Here is an 11,593-nt window from a genome sequence, read left to right as displayed (position 1 = left end):
ACAGCACCACTTCCGGCTTTTTTCTTTTTGCTTATGTGGTGCTGAGGAATCGAACCCAGGGCCTCATGCATGCAATGCAAGCGCTCTACCACTGAGCCACCTTCCCAGCCCCCTTTTTCTTTTTTTTTTTAATGTCAGTCATGGGGGTTGAACTCTGGGCCTGGGTGATGTCCCTCAGCTCTTCAGCTCAAAGCAAGCGCTCTACCACTTGAGCTACTTCCAGTTTTCTGGGTGGTTTATTGGAGATAAGAGTCTCATGGACTTTTGTGCCCAGCCTGGTTTTGAACTGTGATCCTCAGATCTCAGCCTCCTGAGTAGCTAGGATTACAGGTGTGAGCCACCGGTGCCTGGTTTGCTTTATCTTTAAAGTATTTTCTTTTCATTTTGGCAGTGAGTTAGTTGCCTGCTGTCATGGGGGAGCTTGTGGCCATGCTCGGTCTCACTTCCTCTAATCATGGCCTCTGTCCCCGGTGTAATGGTCAGTGTCTGACCCCATCCAACACACTGTGCTTTCTTGCCCAGGGCCAAGGCCCAGAGAGGCTGGTGTCTGGCTCAGATGACTTCACCTTATTCCTGTGGTCCCCAGCAGAGGACAAGAAGCCCCTCGCACGGATGACAGGACATCAGGCCCTCATCAACCAGGTGCTGTTTTCTCCTGACTCCCGCATCGTGGCCAGTGCCTCCTTTGACAAGTCCATCAAGCTGTGGGATGGCAGGACGGGCAAGTAAGTTGAGGAGCGGGGGGCCGTTTTGCTCTTAGCTGTGTACAGTAGAAGGAGCTTGGCAGTGCCGCTCACGGCCTTGCCACAGCCTGGCAAAAGGCCTGGGTTTCCCTATTTTCTACTTCCTCTTCAATATGCAGACCCCCTACCTCAGCATTAAGTGGGGACTAAAAATGCTAATTTGTTTTCCATCAAGAGAGAAATTATGTTAAGGCTAATGGCAGAGGCAGGGATGGGGATGCAGTGGGCCCAAAGAGGATGAAGCAATAGGTGGGTGCAGTCAGTGTGGTCCACACACCCATGGTCTTGGCATGATGCTCTGGGAGCTGGAAAGAAGTGAGGAACTGGCTCCAGTGCAGACCTGTAAGCCAGCTTGAGAGGGTGCTACTCACTTAAGTCTGAGAAACTGCTGTAAGGGGGCACAGTGTGCTTAGGGGCTCTTGGAGGGAGAGGTAAGACATACATTCAGGAGAGAAAGGGAACAGGGAAAACTGATGTGCCACCCTGTGTACTTGCATTCCACAGCTCATTGAAATGGATAATTCACTTTATTAAAATAAAGATGCTGGCCACCAGTGGCTCATGCCTATAATCCTAGCTTTTTAGAAGGCTGAGATCTGAGGATCATGGTTTAAAGGCAAGAAAATCCCTGCGACCCACCTCCAGCAGCTAACCACCGGAGGTGTAGCTCAAGTGGTAGAGGGCTAGCCTTGAGCAAAAAAGCTCAGGGAGGGGCTGGGAAGGAGCTCAGTGGTAGAGTGCTTGCCTTGCATGCACGAGGTCCTAGGTTCGATTCCTCAGCACCACATAAGCAGAAAAAGCTGGAAGTGGTGCTATGGCTTAAGTGGTAGCGCACTATCCTTGAGCTGAAGAGCTGAGGGACAGCGCCCAGGCCCAGAGTTCAGGCCCCACGACCGACAAAAACAAACAAAAAGGCTCAGGGACAGCACCAAGGCCCTGAGTTCAAGCCCCAGGACTGGCACCAAAATAAACTAAGGAAACTACATCTCATAGACAACACTGGCTGGTGCACACAGCCCCAGCTAGCCTGTACTGGTTTAAAAGTTCCAGATGGGCCTGACCCATACCACATACCACCCAGTGGTAAGAAACTGCTGTGGGTAGACATCAGACAGATGTGCCAGGCAGGTGGTTGCGACGGACTTAGGTACACAGAGTCATACAGGTCTGGAAGCCTGGCAAGAGGCAGCCTAGAAGCAACTCATATGGAGGACTTTTATAGACTAGTTGTGAGCAGTCATGAATAAAATGGTCTGGGGCCAGGCAGTTCTTTCTTGTAGGCAGCCCACATTGGAGCACAGGGGTAGGGGTTGGGGGTATGTGTGAAGGTCTGATATCCGTGGTCATCTTCCATGGCCCAGGTACCTGGCTTCCCTACGTGGCCATGTGGGTGCCGTGTACCAGATCGCTTGGTCAGCCGACAGCCGGCTACTGGTCAGTGGCAGCAGTGACAGCACCCTGAAGGTGTGGGACGTGAAGGCCCAGAAGCTGGCCACAGACCTGCCTGGCCATGCGGATGAGGTACGGCTGCCCAGGGGGCAGAGGGAGCTGGGATTGTGCCTGGCCCTTCTGCCCTCACCACTCCACTCCTTTCCCATCCTCTTGTTTAGGTATATGCCGTGGACTGGAGTCCTGATGGCCAGAGAGTGGCAAGTGGTGGGAAGGACAAGTGTCTCCGGATGTGAGTGGGGTGGCAGATGGGGTACTTGACCCTCCTGTCTTTACTTCATTCGGGACTTCACAGTACTGTCCTCTTTCTCCATGGTGTGTGGCGCCATGTTCTCACTGAGCAAGCCAAGGCCTGCAGAAATTAGGGGGTGGTGGGAGATCCTGGTGGCACTTGGGGTGCTCTCTTAACACAGTACAGTTCTTGGTAGAGTACTGAACTATAAAGTCCTGGGACCTGCACTTTGGCTCAGGTTCTGCAGTCACAGAACCTAGTTAATGTGTCTCTCAGGAATTACTAAACCTTTGTAGATAGAAGGCGAGCAAACACACAGCCAAAGCACTGCTTGCTCCTGCTTGGCAGTGGGCATGCCTGGGGCTGTCCTAGGGGAACTCCCATCCGAGTCAGGCTACAAGTATATAGCTATTTGCATGGCCAGAAGTCAGAGAGCCTCAGATCCCCATTCTGATTCCCTTCCTTCCCTGCAGATGGCGGAGATGAAGAGTCCCACGGTTCTCCAACCCCCACTTGTACTCCATCCCTGCCAGAAAACAATGGCTGGTGCCAGTGCCCATGGCTTCCTGACAGACCGCAGCAGTGTCCTACCCAAAGGACCCCTGCCTGTGGTGTGGAGGCGCTAGAAGTTATTGCTGAACTCGGCCCCATGGGCACTGCTCTGTTCCTGGTGGTGTTGGCAGTGGTAGGGAGGCCAGGCCCCCTGTGCAGCCTCCGCTGCTGCCCCTACCTCCTCTTCCAAGTGTCAGCTTGGTTCAGGCTCAGTCAGATCCAGGCTCTATGGCCAAATAAATAACTTATTTTTATGTGTTCAGATTGTAATTCCTTATAGAACCTAGGCCCCTCTCTTGGATTGCATGACAGGAAATTGCCCTTCCCTCTTGCCCCTGGATCTGTAGAGAGAGGCCAGTGACAAACGTTGGCACCGGCCACATGGATCTGTTGATAACAATGAGGATTCTATATAGCCAGAGTTCCACCAGCCCATCCACCTCTCAGGGTGTCTCCTGCTGGACCCCAAGTATTGTGCTTTTGGGCCAGAGAGGAAGGCCTTGACTGTCCTGGAGGACTTGTACAGGACAGCAGAGGTACAGGTAGCCCTGTGAAGTGTATTACAGGGTAGTAAAAGTAATCCCCAGCCGGACCTCCTGAGGTTTTGACCAAGATTATATCTCCATGCTCCCTCTACATTCCTGCTCATCCCCACACACAGTATGTCTGCTCAGGGTAGGTACTGCATCATTGGAGCAATGGCCAGTATCTGGTCCTTTTCTACTGTTCCACCCAGCTATGCTTTTGCAATTCTGTCCATCACCTTACTTGGCTTGATGTTCCCATTGTCCTAGAAACTGCACTGGTTTCTAGATGACTACGCCCTACTTTGGATGAGCCACCTGAGCTGGTGGTGCTGAAATGGCTGCCTGGGTCCTTATGGATATAGCCAGACCCTGCCCAGGTCCAGCACTGACCATTCCTGGCTGTCCAGTTACTGTGGACACTCGTGAAGAGTAACAGTCTTCACACATAAACAGGTGAAGAATGGGACCCTCCCATTGCCAGCTACCCTGGCTCCTAGCCCCTTATTCATTTGTACTTGGCTGAATCTAAGAAGTGGATGTTGCTAGCCCAGCTGAGGTTGACCTCAGCATGAAACAGAACTAAGAGGTGTTGGACTACCTGCAGTTCTTTAATGAGGGACCTGGACCCAGCCCAGGTCTGGGGGAAGAGGAAGCCTAGCAGCTGTGGGCAGTGGCTGAGCCTGGCCTGGCATGAGATGTCTTTCAGGGAGTGAGACTCCCATCTATCTAGCTTTGGCCCCAGCCCAGGAGTGAGAATCCCAGATCCCTGCCTCCAGGCCATGCCCTGGGCTGACAGGGTAATCAGTGGTTCTCTGGCATGGTGCTAGTGGTACATCTCATGATTTTGGTCCCTGAGGGCCCTGGGCCAAGGCTGATGGCAAGATGATGGGTGTCCTGGGCCCTCCCCTTAGTAAGGAAATAGGTATTCCAGATCCTCCAGCCTTCGCATGTCCTCCAGCCCAATGGACACTGTTCTTCGCTGAGGTTCCTTGCGCTGCACGGTGATCTGGATGGGGTTGCACTCAGGGAAGCTGTTGAAGTCAGTGGCCACAGTTGCAAACTGAAATGAGACAAGAAAACCTCTCAGAATACCTTCCTACCCTGTGTCTGGCTCTCTTCACCATCTGTCTCCCCCTTTTTTGTCTGCAAAGTGGCATCTTGGCCTTATCCTACATAGCACCTAGCAGGAAATAGATCCAAAGAGGCATGACACAAACCCCAGCTGTGTCCAGGACTACCACTCCCACAGACCAGGAGCTTTGTAGTGTGAATATTGTCAAACTTCTTGGTGGGCCCCAGCTGTGTCTTAATCCTTAAATCTCCAGATTGTAGCATAGTTAATGCCTGTTGGCCCTGACAGAGGAAGGCTACCAGGGACATGGGTGGGGGGGGGCGGGGGGTCCCTGGGTCAGATCTCTCCCTGACACCTGCCTCCCCAGCTCACCTTGTAGGGCTTGCACCACTTCCCCACCCCAGCTGTGTTGGCTGCACGGACAGTGAGGCAGTAACTCGTATTAGGCTTCAGCTCCATCAGCTTGACCGTGGTACCCAAGATCTTGTTGAAGATCCATGGACGGTTCTTGCCCTTGGATGATGACTCTTCTTTTTTCTTGGTCATCTCCTGTAACAGGACCTGGTAGAAACTGACCTGCTGTTTGCCCAAGGAATAGGTCCAGGAAATCTAGGGGAGGAGAGAGCCGGAGGCTTCCTCAGACCTGGCCTGTCCTGACCAGAGTCACAGTGCTCCTCCCATGCCCATCCCACCTGGAGCTCAGGCATGTTTGAAAGAAGGCACACTGTGTGCAGACACCTGCCCTGAAGGTCCAAGTTCCAAACCCCAAGCTCTTCTACCCACAACAGTGGTTGCCCAGGCTACCTAAGCACCTTGGAGTTTTCACAATACTGCAGATTCCTGAGCCCACTGTCTTCTGTCTGAACTCCCATTTCCAGTTTCTCCTTCCTCTAAATCAACCTTCCTCCTTTCCTTCCTTACTTCTTCCATCCCCCTTCCCTCCCTCCTTTCCTTTCCATCACTGACACTTGAGCCCAAGGCCTTTTTTTCCACAAGGCTGGTGCTCTGTCACTTGAGCTACACCTCCTGTTCCAGCTTTTTTGTTTTTTGTCGGTCGTGGGGCTTGAACTCTGGGCCTGGGCGCTGTCCCTCAGCTCTTCAGCTCAAGGCGAGTGCTCTACCACTTGAGCTACAGCACCACTTCCGGTTTTCTGGTGGTTTATTGGAGATAGGAGTCTCAAGGTCTCCTGCCCGGGCTGGCTTTGAACCGCGATCCTCAGATCTCAGCCTCCTGAGTAGCTAGGATTACAGGCGTGAGCCACCAGCGCCCGGCTATTCCAGCTTTTTGATAGTTAATCAGAAATATGAGTCTCAGATTTGTCTGCCTGGGCTAGTTTCAAACCTTGACCCTTAGATCTCAGCCTACTGAGTAACTAGGATTATAGATGGGAGCCACTGGGGCCTGAGTGGGAATTTAAATCTCTGTAATGAGTTGGCATTTGACAGATACTGAGGCTGTCCATCTGGAGACCACAATTGTGTGGCCTATCCAACAATGGAGCTTCTAGAGTTACTTCCCTAAACTGCAAGTCAAATTACCTCTACCAGGCCTGGGGATGTAGCTCAGTGATAGGCCCTTGCTTAGCTGGTGCTCTGAAGCCCTGGGTTCCATCCCTGCACTAGGGAAAAAAAAAACCAACTATGTCTATTGACATAGATGGCCTCTTGACACACAATGCTGTGTTCAAAGATGTACCTTACTGCTTACAGAAAAGCCCAATGTTGGAAGGCCACCAGGAAATAACTACATACTAACTTCTTCCCTGTCCTGCCCTCCATCCTCCAGGACAGTGCTCCTGAACATGTGGGTCCCCAAAGTACCACTTCAGTATCACCCAGGAACTTGTTGACACTGCACATTCCCAGGCTACCTCCAGACCCTTTAGGGAGGAGGCCCAGGAAGGTAGATTTCAATCTGTAAGAATACAGTAGGCAGTGTGAGAAAGTCCATCTTCTGCCCTTCCAGTGGTAAGCCTTTCCTGAAAGTGGTCAGCCATCCAGGGAATTTTCCTCTATCTCTAGATGTTTAGATCCTACCTCTGGATCCCAGCTCAAAGTTACTAAAAAGCCTCCATGCTCATTCCTGAAGCTAGAACTAATCTTTCCTTTTCCTCTGATACCCTAACGAATCTCCCCTATCTGAATCTCCCTCATGGACCCGGAAAGCTCTGAGCCCCTTTCTGTCTGGCACTGGAGTTCTCTACAGGCGTGCCCTCCCTCGCTCCCTTCCTAAACCATGACCTTGAGATCGGGCTGCAGGGCTAGCATCTTCACACTCCCCACTCAGCTCGCCGCTGACACAGCTTTGGCCAGATGCACACCAGCGGCGGCAGGGAAACGCACCACAGCTGTAGAGTCGCTGACGGTGTGCTCACAGATGAAAGGGGCCTCTGGCACGTCCAGGACCACAGAGGATTCAGAGCGTGTTGAGGATGTATCTGAGTCCAGCGCAGGGTTGTCAAGGTCCAGCAGACCCTTGGTGGCCATTTGGGACTTGGATGAGCTGGGGCAGAGAGCCAGTTCTTTATCTGTGTTCTTGATCATTGTGGTAAAACTGAGCTTGTTCAGCTCACCCTCCAGCATCCCTGCGAAGAAGCTGCTGTTGGGTTGTGTCACGGCCAATTTGATGGGATTCAACAAGGTGGATGAGATGGGGGACACGCTGGTGTCGTCGGAGCTGCACTCAGAATCCTCCAATGGCATTGTCTTCCTGGATCAGGAGGGAGAGGGTGGTGGGATGAGCTGAAGGCTGCTGCCCAAACCCATCCAACCTGAGTACTGTACTCCAAGCTCACCTGGGGGTCTGCCTCAGCCAAACCTATCCAGGTCAGTCGCAGACTGCAATCCTTTTACCTACACTTTCTGTGTATCTGCAGATGGGTACCACCACGTCCCCTTGTTGGTTGAGATGGGAATCTTGTTAACTTTTTTGTCCAGGCTGGCCTAGAACCTCCTAATCTTGGCCTTCTAAGATTATAGGCATGTGTGTACCACCATACCTGGCTGAGAAAGGGGCATTTTTCCCTCCAGTCCCCTCAGCTTGAACTCTTGGCCTAGGTGCTGAGACTCTTTGTGCTTAAGGTTAGCGCTCTACAGTTGAGCCACAGTGCCACTTCCCGTTTTTAAGTAGTTTATTGGAGACAAGAGTCTCACAGAGACTGTTCTACCTGAGCCAGCTTCAAACCGCAGTCCTCAGTTCTCAGCCTCCTGAGTAGATAGGATTATAGGCTTGAGCCACTGGCGCCCAGCAGAAGCTACATTTTAAATAAGATCTTTAGATGGACTTTGATGTGGATGTTCTGAGAGTCACAATTTGAGAGGCTACTAAAACTTTTAAGTTATTCTTCCAAAGTGGGGTGCAAATGCCCCAGGAATGTGGAATAATATCTACAAATATCTAAGTAATGAACAGTATTTACCATTTAATGTTTAATGTAATTAATGTTTGCACTTTAATAACACCTAACAATACACAGCATGTAAATTTAATTGTAGATTATATAAAATATATGTAAATATATAATTTAATATATAATTATGTATATATAATTTAATTGTCTAGGTTATATACAATATGTTTAATCAGATGAATGCTCAAAACTTTTTTATTCCAGTCTGTTTTTTTTGTAACTATGAAACATTTTAGATCTATACACCAAGAATAATATATTAAGCTTCCATTTACTTCTCCTGCTGCTTCAGAAATAAAACCCACTTAGCATAGCTTGACCCCTCTGGACATTACTCTTCTTTGCCACAACAAACATCCTCCCTTCAGAGGTAATAGAGTGTTTTAAATTTTTCTATTCATCATTCACTGTGTTTCTTTTTATGTCTGTTACATATGTATGTTAAGCCTAGACAAGATCTATTGTTTTGTGTGGCTTCAGACAATCCATAAATAAAAGGTATTATCCAGTACATCTCCATCTGCAGCTTGCTTCTTGTCTCTCATTGTTGTTCTGATTCATCTATATCGACATATCTAGCACTAGTTCTGTCAGGGTTTCACCATTTTAACTACTTTATATTTTTCCTTTGCATGAATTTGCTGTTGCAAAGAAAAAATGCACACAATTTCCCACTAGTTAAACATTTTACACAGATGAGGCGCATCAATACAATTCTTTTTAAAAAAAATATAAACGATGCAAAGGAAGAAATGCTTAGTCCAAGGCTAGTTGCTATATGCTTACATCCACACACAACTGAAATGTCTCAGAGGACTAGGCACTGGTGGCTCACATCTGTAATACCATTTACTCAGGAGGCTGAAATCTGAGGATGTTAGTTTGCAGCCAGATTGGGCAGAAAAGACCTCAAGCCTCAATCTCAATTGTGTTAAATTGTATCTCTGAGGGGCTGGGAAGGTGGCTCAGTGGTAGAACACTTGCCTTGCATGCTTGAGGCCCTGGGTTCGATTCCTCAGCACCACATAAGCAAAAAGCCAGAAGTGGTGCTGTGGCTCAAGTGGTAGAGTGCTAGCCTTGAGCTGAAGAGCTGAGGGACAGTGCCCAGGCCCAGAGTTCAGGCCCCATGACCGGACCCAAAAAACAAACAAAATTGAATCTCTGAGATACAGATTGCTCATGTTTTGTCTCACATGTGGAAGTTAGTTCTAAAATACAAACCTATATGATATATACAGGGCTGTATGCATATACAAACAAACTGACTGAAGGACAGTATACTTAGAAGTTCAAGGGTCTAACTCATTTGAAAACCAGGAAGCTGAAACATTCTGAGGGGAGGACAAGGGAGAGATGGACACAGGAATGTAGGGAAGAAGGGAGATCAAATGCAGTCGTTATATTCAGTGTACACTATATAAAAACACTGAACTATGTAACTGAGGGTTGGGATGGGGGAACAGGGGGACAACAATGAAAGGGTGATATTGATCAATAAGCATTGTACTACTCATAACCTGAGGTCTGGAATTGAAACCCCTTTATACAACTACCTAACAAAGATAATTTAAAAAAGAAACTCTCTCCCTAATTCCCTAAGGTCTCCTGATATTGGCAGCCCACGTGGTCTAAGAACTGATTTGGGAGTACACCACAGGTCCAACCTGTACACCTGTTCCTCCCGGAGAGTACAGAGGGTATTCTAAGACCCTCCTCCAAGCCTTTTTCCCTGGCCCAACCCCTTGGCTTGAGCCTTAGAAAGGAGGGAGGGACTACACTTTATTTGTATCTTACTCGAAATTGATGTTATCTTGCTCCAATAAGTTAACCAAACTGCCTCTTGAGGAAAGCGGGAGTCCTTTGGTAGCGACGGTCCGTTTCATGAACTTAGGATTTGGAAAGGGTTTTGGCAGTTGTTCTAGTGCATTTACGACATTGAGGGTTTCCTTCTTCATTATGGCCTCCTCCCCATCCCCCACTTTATAGAGCGCCTCGGATGCCATCTGCTTTGTTGGGGACCACAGCCTTCAGCATGCAGGACAACCCAGCTGACAGGAAGCAGAAAGAAACTGTGGGGGGCAGCGGGCCCACCCTTAGTGTGGGTGGGATGGGGGTGCAATGAGCTGACTTCACAATCATCAGTGTAACAATTAGAGGCAAGACTCACCTTGATTTGAGCTGGCTAATGCAGCTGAAGCTATCAAATGCCAGGGTATTGGGTGAGGTAGAGCCAAGGAACACAATGCACTGCTCCTTAGGCCTCTTCTAGGGCTACAGCTGCCCCCGAGGACCTACCTCTACGTGCTTCACACCTGTGCCCTAGGATGATGAGCAGAAGGGTGAGAAAACTATACCTGGCAGAGGGAGGCAGCTCTGGAAAGGCCCTGCACAAGGGGAGGCTTCGTCTGTGGCTCCTGAGGCTCTGTGTCCTGATGCTGTCAGCAGTAAAGCTCACTATGTCCAGCCAGGTGGGTGGTGGACAAACACAGGTGGTAGCTGAGTGCTTTTAGCTCATTTATGGCTAGGTTTGCAGCTGGCATTCATTCTAAATGGGCCACACCCTCACTCCAAAGTAAGCTCAAATTCTTGAGTGATAATGGTAGGAACTGTAGAAGGGTTTTTTAAATGGGCCAGACATTATTGTTGTTCTCAAGGCCTTACTTCCAGGGATGGAGAGAAAGAGGACTCCTTTTTTTTTTTTTTAATTTGCCTCTGTTTTTACTCTCAATTAACTTTTTAATATTTTTATTGTAATTATGAAGGTGATATACAGAAGGGTTACAGTTACATAAGTCAGGTAATGGGTACAATTTTTTAAAAAACAATCTCACCTCTTGCCTCACTTCCTGTTTATCCTTCTCTTTGATCTACAAGCTGTGGTGTCCAGCGAGTACCACTGCTGCAGTTGTTCACCCTTTGTCAGAAGGGGACTCTTCAAATGTCACTGGCTCTGTAGTCAGTGAATTTTGTTTTTGTTTTTGCAGTGGGGATTGAAGCCAAGGCCTTCTCTTTACACCTTGAGCCATGCTGCTAGAGTTTCTGTATTTTGTTTTTGATATAGGGGCTGGCTGTTTTACTGCTACCTTCCCTTTCCAAGAGCTGACCTCCAACTCTGTCCTCTAGTCTCAGTCTCTGCCTCCTCCAGAGTAGCTTGGATTTCAGGCTTGTACCAGGCCCAGCTTGGATGTATATTTGAAACCCAGTTGTCCCTCTGTGTAACTTTTGGCAAGTGACTTAGCTTTACATAGATTCAGTTTCCTCACCTATCAAATATGGATGCAAATCGCATCTTGGACTATATTGTTTGTGAAGTCATTTCTTCCCGCAGATGTTGCAAGGGACACTTCCAAATAGCAAATTATATTTGCACGTGTTTACTGCATCTTGGCACCTGTCATATAACCTGGAATTACGTGACTTATGATTCTGTTGTAGAGACTGTCTCCCTTCCTTCTTAATTTATTATCCCCAGGGTTGGGGTAGGGGGCTGACACACAGCCCATTCACTGGAAAGGTGACTTTTTTTAAATTTAATTTTATTTTATTTGTGAACATACTGTACAGAGGGGTTACAATTACATGGGCAGGATAATGCGTACATTTCTTAC

General features: G+C 48.7%; 2 protein-coding genes across 2 annotated transcripts in view; one reads left to right on the top strand and one right to left on the bottom strand.

Moving 5' to 3' along the window:
• The window catches only part of Nle1 (notchless homolog 1 (Drosophila)), an 8,906-nt gene extending 5,672 nt beyond the window's left edge, over positions 1–3,234 (top strand). Inside the window, exons 10-13 of the mRNA XM_013013494.1 lie at positions 523–725; positions 2,105–2,264; positions 2,354–2,424; positions 2,898–3,234. Of these exons, the coding sequence (XP_012868948.1) occupies positions 523–725; positions 2,105–2,264; positions 2,354–2,424; positions 2,898–2,910 (447 nt within the window). The 3' untranslated portion in view covers positions 2,911–3,234. The remainder of the gene's footprint in view (positions 1–522; positions 726–2,104; positions 2,265–2,353; positions 2,425–2,897) is intronic.
• A 1,176-nt stretch (positions 3,235–4,410) lies between these two features.
• Positions 4,411–9,988, bottom strand: Fndc8 (fibronectin type III domain containing 8). The gene is made up of 4 exons (XM_013013283.1): positions 9,780–9,988; positions 6,919–7,285; positions 4,948–5,184; positions 4,411–4,563 (listed from the first exon to the last, which is right to left on the bottom strand). Exons 1-4 carry the CDS (start codon positions 9,986–9,988, stop codon positions 4,411–4,413), a joined length of 966 nt encoding a protein of 321 aa, XP_012868737.1.
• Positions 9,989–11,593: the final 1,605 nt, after the last annotated feature.

This window comes from Dipodomys ordii, unplaced genomic scaffold, assembly GCF_000151885.1.
Source record: "Dipodomys ordii isolate 6190 unplaced genomic scaffold, Dord_2.0 Scaffold19, whole genome shotgun sequence".
Classification (NCBI taxonomy): Eukaryota; Metazoa; Chordata; class Mammalia; order Rodentia; family Heteromyidae; genus Dipodomys; species Dipodomys ordii.
The sequence above is the reverse complement of the archived record's forward strand: the minus strand, read 5'-3'. Positions and strand labels throughout refer to the sequence as shown.